Source organism: Cuculus canorus, chromosome 22 (assembly GCF_017976375.1).
Source record: "Cuculus canorus isolate bCucCan1 chromosome 22, bCucCan1.pri, whole genome shotgun sequence".
NCBI lineage: Eukaryota > Metazoa > Chordata > Aves > Cuculiformes > Cuculidae > Cuculus > Cuculus canorus.
The window spans coordinates 1,333,616-1,350,438 of NC_071422.1; the positions used below are offsets into that span (position 1 = coordinate 1,333,616).

At 52.9% G+C, this 16,823-nt stretch overlaps 1 protein-coding gene across 1 annotated transcript in view; it reads right to left on the minus strand.

Annotated features, from left to right (window-relative positions):
- Window positions 1–384: 384 nt before the first annotated feature.
- The window catches only part of SDC3 (syndecan 3), a 45,400-nt gene continuing 28,961 nt past the window's right edge, over window positions 385–16,823 (minus strand). The window contains exons 2-5 of the mRNA XM_054086276.1: window positions 8,737–8,854; window positions 7,685–8,283; window positions 5,753–6,023; window positions 385–4,865 (exon numbers count right to left, since the gene is read on the minus strand). Coding sequence (XP_053942251.1) covers window positions 4,699–4,865; window positions 5,753–6,023; window positions 7,685–8,283; window positions 8,737–8,854 — 1,155 coding nt within the window. The 3' untranslated portion in view covers window positions 385–4,698. The remainder of the gene's footprint in view (window positions 4,866–5,752; window positions 6,024–7,684; window positions 8,284–8,736; window positions 8,855–16,823) is intronic.

Genomic DNA, 16,823 nt, shown 5'->3' on the forward strand with positions numbered 1-16,823 from the left:
TTTAGGAGCTGCCAGAGCCTTACAGAAACCCTCCAAGCCCAGGAATGTTTACAGCCATAAAAATGGTGGGGAAGGGAATGAAATATAATTAAAACAAATCCATTCTTGGTTTTAGCTAGATGAGATCTTGGGAAGAAATGTTTTGCTGTGAGGGTGGGGAGGCCCTGGCCCAGGTTGCCCAGAGCAGTGGTGGCTGCCCCATCCCTGGAGGGGTTCCAGACCAGGTTGGATGGGGCTTGGAGCCCCGGATCCAGGGGGTGGAACTGTACAGGCTTTGAGATCCCTTCCAACCCAAACCATTCCACGATTCTATGGATTTCTCCCTTTTAAAGCCTCCTGGTGACTCTCGCAGGGGTCGGAGAGCTTTGAGTCAGGAGTCTGGGGAGCAGGAGCCAAGGCTCGCAATAAGCAAAGCTCCTGCACAGGGATCTTCAGCACCCATCGGGCACAATGGGGAGGGAATGGGATATTTAGAGGCAAACCAGCACACCAGGGCACGCATCCAGCCCAGCACCGTTACCTTCCCTGCAGTGGGACTCTGCCTGGGTGCATGGTCCTGTGGTTTATTTGTGAAGGCCAAAAATCAGAGATTTTTGGAGGGAAGGGACAACTCTCTCCTAGCCCTGCAAGACCTGCCCAGGGCTGGATCCAACTCCATCTCCTGCCCTTCCCACCCTCCTGTTCCAGCCGTCATTTGGGCTTCCACACACATTTTCTAGTCCTCTCCTCCCTTTGAAGCCCTCCTCCTGCCTCCTCCTTATCCACGTGTCCCAGGAGTTATTGGTCACTTTATCATTCTCCTCTGAGACATCAGCTGCTGCAAATCACTGCAGGGACAGAGACTGAGACCCAGCAAGGCTGGGAGAGGAGCCAGCACCATCTTCCACACCTTGTAGTCACTAGGCTCCTAAACCTATGGAACTCGCATGGCAAAGAGTCTTCCTTCGGTGCATCATCCACACACACACAGGCATGCAGAAAAGAAATGGAAAAGCAAGTGGAGAAGCCCTTCTTTATGCACACACTGCTGCCCGTGCCCTCAGGGTGCACAGCTGGAAGGACAAGCACATCTGGGCACAGCTGGGACAGTGCAGCCATCTGTAAGTGAGATGGCTACAAAGGATGCGTACAGGCTGGGAAAGCGCTCAGTTTGTGCAGAGGATGCCGATGCCACACCTGACAGGCTTTGGGAGGAGATGATGCTGGAGAAGCTCAGGCTACCATTAGAGTTAGATTTCCGGGAAACTTGCCCTGCAGCCAAATCAACAGCTGAGAAAAGATGCTTTTGTTCCTTCCCCATCCATCTTCACACCAGGGACCCCTCAAAAGCCCCAAAGAACGGCAAGGTGCATATATCCATGCCGAAGCATTTGCTTGAGGAAGGAGCTTGCACCCAGCTGCCCACCGCCCACCTCTGGTTGCCCTCGGCACCATTGCCCAGCATGGGGCCAAGAGCCACAACACACCACATTCACATGACATCATGCACAGCCTTGGGGACAGCCACGCTGCAGCCCACCACCACCACAACCTCCTGGCAGCATCACTCATCTGAGTTCGATTGGGGTTTTACCCATCCCCATTGCCCTGCTAATAAGGACCCCATTGTATCTACTTTTTGGCTTTCCCAGAACATCCACAGCCTGTTTCATCTCCATCCCACCATCCTCTACACTACAAGGGAAGCACAAGATGAGCCTCCAGCATGACAAGGCTTTTTTTCCTGCAAGCATCACCTCCAACACCCAACCCAGCGCTCCTGGGGAGCTGAGGTGACAAGAAAGGCTCCATCATGATTTATCACCAGAAAAAAGTGGGCTCCAAGTCCAAAAGCCAATCTCCTTGAGCTGATGTCCCCTCTCCAAGCAGAGAGCAATACAGCAAACACGTGGCAGCAGCAGACATACAATGAATTAAGACTTTGGTCAATTCTGAGTACCACTTTAATTGCCTTCCCCTTCTTTTTCTGCATGTGATCGGCTCATGCTTTTAATTACTGCAAGAGAAAGCGCTGCCCAGCCTCCTCTCGCCCTCCCACTTCCACCCTTCCTCGCTTCAGAAACTGTAACAGATTTAAGTGCCAGGATTACAACTTTAACACCAGCTGAGTGAACCGAGGTTAAGCTTGAGTGAATAAAAAAAATTGTATTATAGAACTTCAGACCATTAAATGAGGAAAAAATGGAAGGAAGAAGATTAGAGAAGCAGCTAAGAAAAGCAGCATTTAAAAGATTAAGCTGGGAGGGTTTTTTAATGCAAGCTCAAAAGATTAAGTGCATGTTTTTCCAGAATATGGTGATTTTAGGTGGCCTTGATACTTACTGTGCCCAACTCATTAAATCAAGAAGAGGCTTGATTTTTTGCCACTCCCAAACAGACAGAGCCCTTCGTGTAGTCCTAACGAGACCAAAACCCCATCAATCCCATGAGTCAAAACCCTCTCTTTGGAACAAGTGGTCCTTGGAGCCAGGTTGGCATCAGCCTTCTTCAGATGTGTGGTTTTCACAGCATCCTCATCCTCCACAGCCAGAATGGACCCAAGAAATGGGCACAGGCACACACGTGCACGCATGTACACACACGCTCTACACCATCTACCTTTCACCATCACCATCCAAGACGTCGAACAGGACTGTCTTCTCCAAAGTAAAAGAATCAAAATGATGGCAATTTTCAGGCTGACATCTCTAAAAGGAGGATTTTAGAGCTGGCCTGTGCACAGGGCCTCTGCTCCCTACCCTGAATTAAAACCCAGTCAGCATTCTGGGTCACATTCCCTGCATCACACACCTGAAGGGAGTGGAGCCCAAACCTCACATCTTCCCAACCACAAAGTCCCATCCAGCCATCATATGCAGTGCAATGAAAATTTACAGGGAATCCATTTCATATATATATAACTGTGTATGTATGTGAGTGTGTATATATATATACATATAGAAAATATGTGTTTGGCCTCTCATTTCCCTACCCTAAAGAAGCGCTGCTGCCTTGTAGCCTCTACCACGGTCGTGAATCCCTATATCTACCAACACCCTGAGGGGACAAAGTGTCACTGTGTCTGTGCAGGTTAATTCATGATACAACAGAGTCCAAGGAACTCATTTTCTTCTGTTCTCCTGTTTAAATTGCTCTAAAAGCAAAGCCAAGGTCTCCACGGGACACCATCAAGATCACAACCATCACGATAACAAAGCTCCTTGACTGCATTGCAAGCAGCGCTTCACCTAATTAAAAGCCAACTCATTGAAATATCTGACTTTTCTGTGCAGAGAGCTAACTGGAAAAAAAAACCCTAGCCTTTCTAGAAGGCACCATTGGGGTCTGGCTCAGGCTCTGCCGCTCTGCACCTTAGGTAGCCTCAGAGGGGAAACCACTGCACTTGGGTGATGATGCTTCCAGGATCTATTGCTCTCAGGCTCCTGGGCGTCCTGTGGCTTATACTGGAATTTAGGCAACAATAAAAGAAACACAAACCATCAGTCCTGGATCTTGCAAAAGACATGTAGCAGCCAACCTGCCCTGGGGCTGATCAGTGGAAAGCCACCACGCTGCCTCACCTCCCTCACCTTCTGGGTGCCCAGGCCCGAGGGGACAGAGCATTGCCTCTGCTTTGCATTTCTTTCCTTATGCTGTGTGTCATGCCTTGTGGAGCCTTGTTATCCCCTCTGGAGGAACTGGGGAGAGGGTTTAGCATCTCCATTTCCAACTCCTCTCCCTGCAAACTCCCTACCAAGCAACATCCCGCTCCGTTTTCAAACCAGTGCTGTCAGTCGAACTGCGCAAGCTGAGTTTTATTGGTCACAGTGAAAACCCAGCAAAAGCAAGGTCCCTTCTCAACCAAACCCCTCAGCGGCCAGTGACACACAGTTTCTATAGATTTAAGGTCTCTGGCTGAGCACAGCGAGGCAGTGAAGCGAGGTGGTGGCAGGAGGGGAGCAGATGAGATGCCCCAATGCAGCTTCTTGCTGCTCCACAAACTCTCTGAGAAGTTGATCTACAGAGATCATTTCCAGCATACTGGCCATGTTTGTATTTATTTCTTCTTCCTCACTCCAAGAGCAAACCCTGGGGTATCAGGTATTCCAGCCCCTTGTGCTTTTTTCAAGGTTCGAAGTGTATTCGAGAGTCGCATCCTCTCTTCGAAGAGAAGCAGGGAGCAAGGTAATTCCTGCAAAGTAACCGACCCCATTCAAAAAGAAAACAAAAAATAAAAACAAGAGAGAGGGAAAGAAACCTCCCTCCTTTCCAAAGGGGAGGAGGGGGGAAGGAAGATAAATCCAAACCAACCCCCCTGTGCCCCAGGGCTGGTAGAAGGTGTCTGGATCCCAGAGTCTGTTGTGTTGGTGGGAAAAGCCCAGTGACCTCCAGGCGTCGTCGGCAGCCCGACTGCCCTGTCCCGCACTTGCCAGGGCGTGGGTTCCTTGGCATTGGCTCCTTGCCCCATCCCTCCCGCTGCAGAAAGGCCAGCGGTGCTTGGTCTGAACTCAGCGATGCTCTGGGCACTTGATTTTTCATGATGCCGAAGATGTTTCTCCTTTAGTTTTTGCAGGTTTTGCTTTTTAAATTCACAGTCTGATCCAAAAACAGAGAGAGAGAGAAAGAGAGAGAGAGAAAGAGAAAGATTGGATGAAGTAGAGAAGGAAGGAGAGTTTGGAGCAGGGAGGGAGGGAGCGTGAGGCACGCCAGGCTCTCCTTCTATGCGTAAAACTCCTCCTGCTTGTCAGGCTTCTGATACGTCACGTTGGCTTGCTTGGGCTCCTCCAGCGTGTAACTGCCCTCGTCCTTCTTCTTCATCCGGTAGATGAGCAGCATGACCAGGAAGGCAGCGAAGAGGGCTCCCACCACACCGCCCACAATCACCGCTGCAACACAGAGAAGTGGCACAGCTGTCAGTGCTGCCCCGTGGCTCCAGCCTGGCTTTCAGCACAAAAATCGGAGGGGGATCATTTTAGATTCCAACTTGGGTTTGTGCTTTGCAAGCTTGTGAGCAACTTTTCTCATGAAATCTATGGTTAAGACAACTGAAAATGAAGTGAGGGGACTAATGCAATCGTGTGATTCAAGGAGCTTCAAAGAACTCCCAAGAGCAGCAATGCTGAGTGGTGGTAGGACCTGAAGGCATCTAGTCTACCGTGGCATGGTGGGTGATTGACCCACACGAGGCAGTCCAGGCATAGAGAGAGGACCCTGCACAGGTTGTAATCTCGTGGAAGGAATATACAGAAAGTCTCCAAAGAACTGCTCATTTGGGTACCTGCTGGCACTGACCACACTGAAAGACCACCAGAACAGCTGCTCTGCTGTGCCATCACTTCTGGCTCCCTTTAGCTGGTGCTGGGACACCGACACCTCTGCCTTATCCCTGATACCCTCTGGCTGGGACAAATGGCCCTCAAAGGTCACCTCTCTCCTCCCCTGCAGTCAGAGGTGGCCGGGTGATTCAGTCAGCACCATAGCCTAGCTTTCCACTAACATCCTATTTTTGTCCTGGAAACCCATCTTAGCAAAAGCAAATTGTGAACAGCTCTACACTCTCTTGGCGAGGACATGAAGACCTTTGGGAACAGCCCAGCAGAGGTTCTGGAGCTGTTTCGGCAGGTTAGTGTGGGTTATCTCAGGGTCTCCACCACCTCAATGCCCTACAAAAGACCAACCCCTCTCCCTGGGTGTGGACTTTCCAATATCTGCCCCCTCCTCAGCCCCATCCACACCAGCTCTTTCCCCACAAGCCCACGGCCTCTGGTCTCACCTATCAATACTTCTTTCCTCTCCAGGATGTTTTTCTGGGGGAGCTGAGCGGCCGAGTTACCGGAGTCTATTGTGTTGTCGATCAGCCCCGTCTCCGCGTTCTTGCCCAGCCCAGGTCCTGATGGCGGCGTCACCACAGCCATCACCTCGTTACCGAGCTCAGGACGGGTTGTCTCTTCCTCCTCTTGGATCTCAAAGTCCCCACTGGGGCCGCTGCTGACTGGGACCTCCAGCTCGTTGTTGAGGACTGTCGTCACCTCCCCCGGCTCCATCTGGGAGAAAGGACAAGGTGGAGCAGAAGACAAAGACCTAAGGGTGGTTCCTGCCTCCAGCAGCCCAGATGCGTCCAGAGGAAGGACATCACAGTACCAGTGACAGGGTGGCCCTCCCAGTAGGGAACGGGGGGATGATGTTGGGGTGTCCCTTCCCTATGTTGCTGAAGTGGATGATTATATTGCAGCAACACAACTCCACATTAAGATAGTCACGAAAAGGCTGAGGCCACCGTGGCTGAGCTGGACCATTCCTGTCTGTCCCCATCCCAGGTGCCCTTGAGATGCACAAACTCTCACCCATTTCCTGTAGCTTCCCCTAAAGGGGTCCCCCCCATCCCAGCCTCTCATGTAGGCTCTCTGTCCCCAGAGTGTCTGAAACATCTCACAGACACTTTCCGCTGGACACAAAATGATGTAACCATTTGTGAAACAGAAACACAGGTAGTGTAAGGATTGGATGCATCAGATGAGCCCCATGAGTGGCCTTTGCCTTTCCCTTTTCTCCCTTCAACCGCTCTTATGGTTTCAGCCCTGCGGCACAGGGCAAGAGCAGGAAGAGCAGGGCATGGAGCCAGCCCAGCTCCCTGCCGTGGCCCCTGACCAACCCCCACTGGCAAGGAGGTGAACCCAGCCTGGCTAGCAAACATGGGTCGGGCAGATGAGCTTCTCCATTCTCCTCCAGCCCAGCTGTGACCTATTCCTTGCCTCCTGTGCACCCCTACACCTGCAGCTCTCTCAAGACCAGATCCCCCAACATCTTCCCCCCTTCCCTGACAGCCTGACCTGCTATGTGTCCACATTCTGAGCTGGACCACACTGAGCATCCCAGAGAAAAGCTCCCAGGGATTTCTCCTTCGTGGGGCAAATGCCCCCCTCCACAGCTGCCTTGGGATGCTACAAGTTGGGATGAGAGAGCACGATGGGCTGAAGGCAGATGGGGGAGCAGGAGCCCTCTCCACATCACACTACCCCTGGCGTGAGCGCATGGCTCACTGCTTCCCACAAGCAAGCGTTTTTATGACAGAGATTAATTGAAGGTCAGCGAGAGCCCAGGGCGCTATACATACATATACATCCATGGAAAAGAGGGACTAGTTTAGACAAATCACTCCACCTTTCAGTCAAAGATGTTTTCGAAGGGGCCCTGAGGGGCTCTGAACGAGAGATGGATCAGTGGATTAAATCCCCCGCTCAGGGCACCTGACAGGCTGGAACTGCACCATCAAGCCATAATCGTGGAGTATTTGGGGCTCCCAGTGAGGGATTGCAGGTTGGGAATGGTACCATAAGCCCAGGGACCAAGCCCAGAGGAAAGCTGCTCTTTCCCCCTGAGGCAGTGGTACCCCCAGCCCTGCTCCCCTCCTGTCTGGGGAAGTTGTTTTGGAGCAGTGGGGACACCAGGGACACGTGGCACAGCCCTGGTGCCCCCCCTCACTCTCACGCCAGCCCCATCATCATGCTCTGCTAAACCCCCCACCCTTTAATCTCCCTTCTCCAGCTCCCCAAATGTTCCCCTCTCTGCAGAGCTGAGAAGAGCCCAACCTGGCTTGACTTCCCGCTGAGCAACTGACTAATGACGGATCAACCCCAAAGGCTTCCCATCACCATCACTTGGCCCACAACCCTGTTAGCAGGTGAGAAGGGCTCCTGTCTCCTACCTGGGGGGCTTCTGTTGGCGGCAGCGTGGTAGGACGGGATGGCAAGGCAGTGCTTTTTTCTGTGAGCTCTGCAGTCCTGGTGGTGCTTGGCTTTGGCAGGGACCTGGGCTTAGCTGTGCTGGTGGGGACAAGCCGTGATGTGGCCACCTCTGTTGGTGTGCTGGTTTCGAGGACGGAGGTGGTGGGTGTCTCCAGGGTGGTTGCCCGAGTGGTGGCTGCCTTGGTGACCAAGGGGGGCAGGAACCTTCGGATGGTGGTGGGCTTGGCAGTGGCCATAGTGGTGCTGGTGGTGGTGGTGGCAGTGGTGGTGGTGGCTGTGGTGGTCGTTGTCGTTGTCGTGGTGGTGGGGGTGTCACTGGCAGTGGTACTGGTGGTAGTTGCTTTCCAACTGGGGATCACTGGTGTCTCTGTCACCCTGGGGATATACAAGATGCTGGTTGTCTGCTCAGGGGTGGTGTCCTCAGCAGGGAATGGTTCAAAGGGGGTTGCCACGGGCTGCACCGAGGTGATGGGCAGCACGGCCGCCGTGGTGGGGAGCGTGATGGACGTGTCCGTGGTGAGGCTAACTGCCGTCTCAAGCCCCGACTCCTGCTCGAAATCTGAAAGAGGAGGAGAAGAGTGAAAGGTGAAGCTGCTGCTGTCCTTGCATCTCCCAGGGCTGACAGGCACCTGGCCTCACCGCCCCCAAAAAAGCAGGAGCATGGATTGGTTCCAGGCTCAGCAGAAAACAAGGGCTGCAGGTTCCTATGAAAGGGTCAAAGCCCCTCTCTGGGCTCGATGAAACCCCTATAACACACACGTGCTGTTGGGCTGGGGAAGAGCTAATCCTGCCCGGGAGGGCTGGAGACTGAAACGGGAACTGGAGGCACTTGAGCCCAACATCTGGGACAGTTCCCTTTCCTTTTGTCTAGGAGAGGGCAGGAGGGCAGCTCCAGAGATGGATAAAGGGTGATCCCCCCCTCACATCCCACTGCAAGTCTCTCTCCAGTTCCACCAAAACCCACGGCCAGGCTCCCTAGGGACCCTTTCCCAAGAACCCCACAGCTACTTACACCCTGAGCCAGAGCCTGAGTAGACATCGTCCAGCTCATCATCCCCAAAGGGGTCATCGTCCCCAGAGCCTTCCAGGTCCACAGGCCTCTCATAGTTCTCGTTTCGCCAGCGCTGAGCCTGCAGCCAAGCAGAGAGAGGCACATGAGTAGCTCCTGCCCAACCAAACCTAGACCGGTGCCTGGACAGATGCCCCAGAGAGCACTTGTGGGGTGATGCCCAGGTTAAACGGGCCAGAGAAAAGCAAGGCCAAGGGAGTAGGAGTGCAAAAACACCAGAATCATATCTTTTTTTCCCAAAAAACAATTGTCTGCTGCAAATCTTCCAGACAAGCTGATGGTTTGTGGAGAGCTCACATTGACTCCAATAACATTTCCCATGGAAACAAGCCCTTTGGGAACTGTAAGAAAAATTATCAGTTTGGTTCTCCAAGTGGCCGTTGGTTTGTTTTAGCTGATTTTCACGTGCTTCCTGGCACAGGTGTGACAGCAACACACACCATCAGCTGCCAGGACTTGGAAAGTCTCAATGTGAAATAGTATCAGACTTCAAATATTCCGTCACATTGCAGCCTGCTAAGACTTGAAGAACCCTTGCTAGTAGGGCTCTTAAGCATCTTGTTTTGCAGATCAAAGTTGTTGCAAAGAAGCAGTTTGACACTTCATTACAACCCAAACAAGGAGGCTTTGATCTGCAAGATAGCATCAGATGTTTCAAGATGTAATAAGCCAGGTTAGTGCTTAAATTTAAAATGAAGGGGTAGCAGGGTCCCCTTCACCTATTACAGCATTTTTCCTTTTAACAACAGCTTTAAGTTTCTGTGTTTTCATTCCAGATGGGGACAGAAAGGAGTTTTGAAAAGGCATAAGGTCTCTTGACATAGAAATTTGGGACTTAAAGCATATTTTGTGCCTATATTTTGTCTCCTCTCCTCTCTCTTGCAGCCCATCAGCTGGTAGGTCTAAAAAGGCCCCTCCCGATCTGCTCTTCCATGCAGGAGGAGCTGGTGATACAAAACCATAGCAAGTAACAATGGATGCTGGACTATCCTTTGCTCCTCTCCAGCCTCCTTCATCCTAGGACGGCATCTGCCCAGCATAAACCCCTAGATATCCACACAGCTGGGACCAGGCATGGGGGAATGCCCTGACTGCACTAAGTGCAGCCCCAGCCCACCGAGCTTCACAAAGACTGATTGATAAGACTTGTGAAACACCTCCAGATGTTCCCAGTGCAGAAGGGGGGTGTTTAGGACATGGCTATTCCCCAAAAGTCCCCCATACCCCTCCACTCCAAGGCACTGACGTAAACCTCCTCCTGGCCAGGCTGCCCCAGCTGCAGCCCTGATGGTATTAGGTCAGGCTCATGCAATAAGTCTTGGGAACAGTCAGTGTTTATTTGGATTTACTGCTGCTTAGATCGTTAATACTCCACGTGCACCAAGCACTGCAGTTGTGCACGGCCCCCAGTCCCCTCCCCACCATCGATGGGGCTCCCCCCTTGCACGGCTGGGATGAAGCAGAGAGGAACGGGGATTTTTCCAGCTCAGGAAATCACAAATCACATAGGACGGCAGCTCCCACCTCCTGACCTGTGGCTGCCTCCCCATCCGTCACAGCCTGCATCACAGCAAAGACAGGACTGGCTGGGTTTGTCCCATAAGAGAAACTTCACCCCGACTTTTATCCTGGGCTGCATCCAAAGCAGCGTGGCCAGCAGGGCGAGGGAAGTGATTCTGCCCCTCTATTCCTCTCTTGCTAGACCTCATCTGGAATCCTGTGTCCAGTTCTGGAATCCTCAACGCAAGAAGGAGATGGAGCTGTTGGAACGGGTCCAGAGGAGGCTACAAAGATGATCGGAGGGCTGGAGCACCTTCCCTATGAGGACAGGCTGAGAGAGTTGGGGTTGTTCAGCCTGGAGAAGAGAAGGCTCAGAGGAGATCTTACAGTGACCTTCCAGTACCTGAAGGGGCTACAGGAAAGCTGGAGAGGGGCTGTTCACAAAGGCTTGTAGGGAATGGGGAATGGGTATAAACTGGAGAGGGGCAGATTTAGACTGGACATTAGGAAGAATTTCTTCACCATGAGGGTGGGGAGGCCCTGGCCCAGGATGCCCAGAGCAGTGGTGGCTGCCCCATCCCTGGAGGGGTTCAAGGCCAGGTTGGATGGGCCTTCGAGCCTCTGATCCAGTGGGAGGTGTCCCTGCCCATGGCAGAGGAGTTGGAACCAGATGATTTTTAAGGTCCCTTCCAACCCTAACTATTCTATGATTCTATGACTCTATCCCCGACCCTGCGGGCTCCACGTGGCCAGAGGAAGGTTGGAGGGAGCCTACTGGCAGGACATCATGGGTGTGCTGAATCCGTCCCTTGCAGTCCCTGCTCCCCAAGGATGGTGTCAGAGTCTGTCCTGACCCTGTGGCAGGAGGAATGGGGCTGCTGCTACCCCAGAGAGAACTGCAGCACCGGGCTGGGAAGCCTGTGCTACCGCTCAGGATTGCCAGCCCCAAGAGAGGGTTTGCCACAGCACTAATTTCATGCTTCCCAGGGCTAGGAGTCACACGAGCCACATCCACACCCATGATCGATCTCCTTATGGCTGGGGTGAGGCAACAAGCTTGCAAGACTCTGAGTTCCTCTGTGCATCCCTCCCTGTTTGTCCAATGCAAAGCTGGGCCAGGTGGGCAGAGCGTCTCCAGGAAAGAGAAGAAACCCCAGCAGGATGCTCATCCTCTGCCCCACATCAGCCCCTGCCCGCAGTGGGATGCTGAGAGCCACCGATTAGCCAGCTCGAGCCAAGGGACAGCAGCTCCCATCCGTGCAATTACCATTTCCCATCTAATGGCTCTTGGCAGGGGGTTTCGCTAACCAGCTCAGACCTGCTTCCCCCGGATGGGCTTCATTAGGGAAATTAAACTCAGGGTCAAGGCAAAGCTGCCGGAGGCAGCAGGGGCCAAGACACCAGCTGGGCTTGGGGGGTTGCGTCGCCTTTGGTGATGTCCAAGCCTGCGAGAGGCAAAAAGGAGTGGAAAGATTCAAAGGCACCCTGTGAGCTGCTGTCTCTCCACTGAGCCATGCTAAGGAATGTCCTGCAGAAAGGGAACCCCTTGTGCCACATCCCCGTGGCTCAGCGCAATGGGAGGTCACTGCCACACCAGCCATGGATCCCAGACCAGGATCCAGCTCTGGCATCATCCAGATCTCAATCCCTTGCCCTATTCCCACTCCTCCAACATCCAGAAAGGTCACAGATGCACTGCTATAAAAGCAAGCCCCGGTGCAAAGCACTCTCCATAGGACAGGGCTAGAAGGTTAAATTTCAATAAACATTCCTCCAGACCTTTAAATGACCCCAAAATCAGGGCCAGACCCAAAGGATTTGGATGTTAGCAGCTCTGGGGATGTTATGGCCACTACACTGCACTCCAGTAAGAAAAACATCACCCACTTGATCCCAGAAGACTCTTTTGCTCCTGCAGCTGCCCTGGGGCTGAGCAAGATCATCAGATGATGATGCCCCCCAGCCACTCGCCGTCCTCTTCGATGCCTTCACTCTGTGGCTTGGCTGGACCAGCCGGGAACAGCAGCCAAGGGCCACAGCAGCACAAATCACACCCAAATCCTGTGCTAAGAGCCTTGGAAAGCGAGAGCTCAGGCCCTTTGGCCTGACACCATCGGAGCTGAGCAGGGAGATTAGAGAGGCTTCAGTCCCTCTCCACCGCCTATGCACATCGAGCCCCCTAGCACAGTGGATGCCCCATCTCTCCCTCCCCTCTCCCTGTATTGAGCCGGGGGACACCACTTCACAGAGGAAAAAGTGTAAAACTCAGGAAAAGGGACACACTCAGCCCTTCTATGAGCAGTTGCCATGTGCACCAGAGGATCTGGACAATCAAAGATCACAGAATCATTAAGGTTGGAAAAGCCCTCTAAGCTCATCCAGTCTAATCGTTAGCCCACCCCACCATGCCTGATAAACCACGTCCCCAAGTGCCATGTCGTGTCATGAATGACATGTTTTTGAACCCCAGGGTTGGAAGTCCCACCACTGCCCTGGGAAGCCTCTGCCAGGACTTCACCACTCCTTCTATGCAGAAACGTTTTTCTGATATCCAATCTGAACCTCCCCTGGAGCAACTTGAGGCCATTTCCTCTTGTCCTGTTGCTTGTCACCTGGGAGAAGATCCCAGCACCCAACTCAGCACAACCTCCTTTCAGAGAGCTGTACAGGATGATGAGGTCTCCCCTCGGCCTCCTCCAGACTCAACAGCCCCAGGTCCCTCGGCCGCTCCTTGTGAGACTGGTGCTCCAGACCCTTCCCCAGCTCCAGTGCCCTCCTCCGGACACACTCCAGCTTCTCAACTTGAAATACGGAGAAACCAGGGCAGATAGTGGACCTGCCCGCAACCACTATGTATGGTACAGAGCCCTTTACATCTTGGGACTTGTCGTGGGGAAGAAGGACCACTTGGTTGGGGTCCTCCTAAAACCCCTGCCCACTCTTGCTTGCACGTCCCTCCTTCCCTAGGCAGGGAGGATTAGGGTGTTATATGCTTCAGGGTGTTTCCACTCCACGGCTTTCACAGAGACCTTTAAAATCCCTGACCCCTGCCTCAAACATCAAATCCAAAACGTGCTGCCATGGCGAAAGGCAACATCCACTGCTGAGTGGCTGGCTTTCATATCGGGAGAAAGGGAGACTTATAAATCAATCCATCCTTAACTACGGGGAGAGGCTGGTGAACCTCTCTGGGATGCTCTCAGGCCCTTCACTGGTAGCCATCAGCATGGCAACGGTCGCCAAGGAAACCGCCGCCTCCATGGCGACGCATCCATCACTGCTGCGGAGCAATGGGTGGTGTCCTGCAGCGCATCCACCTAAACCGGGTCTGGGGTCCCTTCCCTGACAAAGGGGTGGGAAAGGAGGAATGAAACGGACTCACGGCATTGGGCTGCAGGGGGAGAGGGGGAGAAAAGCCCTCTCCAAAAGCATGGATGAGCTCCTAGGGGAGTGGTCTGATCCAGGGGAGAAATCCCAGCTCAGGTCCCAGCATCTGCTGTCTGTGGGGCTCTGAGGAGGCTGAGAGCATCTCCCCACACCCCAGCAGCCCTGGCTGTGAGTTATCTGCCCCAGTCTGGGTGGTGGAAGTGATTGAAGGCTGTCGAGGTTTCCAGCCCTCTTGGCTGTGGAGAGGACCTCAAGAGTTTTCCCTGAGAGAATCAGAAGGGAAATAAAAAGAGCTGAAATTTGGTGATTCCTAAGGCAGTCAGGACACAGGCTTGGTTCGTGCCTGAGACTTGGGCTGGCAGTGATGGGGCGTGAGGCTGGGTGGTAAAATCCTTTCCTTGGCACACGTCTAAGTCTCACTGACAGCATGCACAGAGACCAGAGCCAAGCAACCCCAGGGATGAAGCAAACCCCAGGAAGCCCCCTCACAGCCCAAGGAGCCCACATGCCTCTTTCCACTGGGTCCTGCTGCAGCCCCCAGGACCACACCTGGGGTTTGTGATGAGAAGGCTCCTGCTGCAGGGAGACCTGGCACAGTAAGCTAGGGGTGGATGCGATTTTATTCCATGATATGGACGCCCATGGCCCTCCAGCAGCCTCTGGCACAACCCTGGGGCACAAGATGGGGCCAAAGCAGGGAAAGGGATGCCAGAGCAGAGCATCAGCAGCGATGTAGGGGACCAGCCTACTCCATGTCCCAGTAAGTGGACAGTTAAAGAGGAAAAGGACGATTGAATCAGTGTGAAAGCAGCCCAGAGAACAGGATGGATTGGTGAAGGTGAGCACGGGGACCAGCTTGCTGTTCCATCCCTTGGCGTCAAGCACAGGTTCTTCCCTCTGTATCCCCTCCCATCCCCTGCCCATCCTGCTTGCAAAACGAACAGCAAAACCAGAAAGCCCCAAAGATTTGGTTGCATTTCAACCCAGTGAGACAGCTTTGGGGAGCCCAAACCCCTTGATCCCAGCAGCAGCCCTGCAGCCCTGCACACTGTGAGGGCAGGGGGAGAGGACACGGTGGGCAGGACGATGCCCTCACCAGGACAGAGCGATGCACATGGCAATGGCAGCGTGCAAGAACAACAGCAACTCATGCTGTGTCCGCCAAGGGAGACGCCGAATCCAGCTGAGCTGGAAAGCTGAGAAGGATGCAGCAAGGGTCATCAGGGGCTGAGAGCCTTTTTCTCCAGGAAAACACATTTAAACTGAGAACATATCACAGGAAAAGTGTTGATTATTTCTGTGATATTTTCCATATGATATTTTCAATTGATCACCCCTTGAAAGCATCTTCTGGTGGTTTATATAGAAAACTTTAATAACTCACCCCAACACTTGATTTAGTGATACTATAAACAGTTGAAATAATACTAACTCACACATAAAGTTGGAATGAAAACATTGTCTCTGAACCTTAAAGACTTCACAATTCTTTTCCCACCAAAAAAAAAAAATCACTGAATTTCCACTCTTTGATCCAAAGCTGCAAATCAAAAAGAAAATCTGTTGGAAAGCTGCTCCAGACAGCGTCTCAGTGTCACCAGGACCTGCTGCTAAAGGAAAAGACCTCAGGGTCCCAGCATGGTCAGTCCAAGCCAAGACTTTGCCCATGGACTGATGCTAGAGACCACCAAAGCTGCCTGAGATGGAGATGCCCATGGCAGAGGTGAGGAGGCTGGGCTGGAAGGCAGCGCTATGGAGTTTGGGGGTGCAGGATGCTGGTGGAAATTAGGGGCAGACGCTTTCAGCCAGCAAAGATCCCACTTACAAGACGTGGTGTGAGCTTGGCCAAGCAGCAGCCAGTGATGTTGTATAACTTCATTCTTCCCCAGATTAATTAAGCCCCTGAATAACAGCTGCCTAAACCCCAGTGCATTTTGATTTAATAAGCCGGTTACTTTATGCAAATAAAATAATCATTAACATTTACTGAGAAGCAGCAATTATTCTGGTTTTGTATCAATTCTCCACTGCCAGTGAGGGCATCGCTGTGAAAGCCTGGCTGGGAGCTCCCCAAAACCTGCATTTGGACATGTATGCTCCTGATAGTTTAATCATCAATCGGGGAATAAAATGAACTGCTGGGTTCAGGTACTCTGGACCAGACTCGGCTCTTCAAACAGCATCTCTTCCTCCTTACAATAATCTGTCTTCACTGTCATTTTTTTATCCCAGTTCTTCAGTGGATTAGTGCCAGATCCTACCCCACTACACAATAAATATCCCCGAGCCAGGGTTGGCATGAAAAATAGCAAACCTCCCGACGTAAATTGTTGCTAACACCTCATCTCCCAGCACGCTCCACTTTTTACCTCCAGGGAGATGGAGAAGTAAAAAAAAGCAAACACACAAACAAAAGCTCCCCCTCCTGCTGCACGCAAAACACCAGAGGAAGAGGGACAAAGGAACCCAGCGAGGCTCTGCCCTGCAGTGGCTCGGATTGCATCAGGCAGCTGAGGTGGGTTCTTGGGGCTCCCCTGGGGTGGGAGGTCACCCCAAACCCTAAGCACTCCAGGGACCACTGAGTTCAGCTCCTGCTGCACCCGCAGCGGTTCAAAGCACAGTCCTTTGCCCCATGGCTGCAGGTTTGGGCAGAGCTGACAGAGCACTTGGCTGGAAATGATGCTCTTGGCAGAGGTGGCAGCAGGGCAGGAGGTTCCCCCAAGCCTTCACCATAGGGGGAAAGCCAAGATGGACACAGAACCCCTTTGGTACCCAAAAGTGGTGATATCTGCTCATGAAAAATCCCAAGCATACAGTACCCTCCATCCTACTGAGATCATCCTGCTAGTCCAACGGAGACAGCGTGCATGGGATGGAGCAAAACCACCAGGCTGGCAGGCAGGGACGGGCAGGGCTCGGGCAGCCAGTTCACCTGCACCCCCAGCTCTGCCAGCTGCCCTCCCTAACTCCCTGCTCTACCTGGCCCAGCTGATTTCTCTTCCGCTCCAAAGGATTCACGGTGTGCTCCAGACTCATTAATTCTCGTGGGATCGCACATTGCCATGGTGATGCAGGCAGCCCCAGGAACATCCAGCCCTTCCCGGCACGCTGCCCATAGACCCCAGGCCACCATCCATGGATGC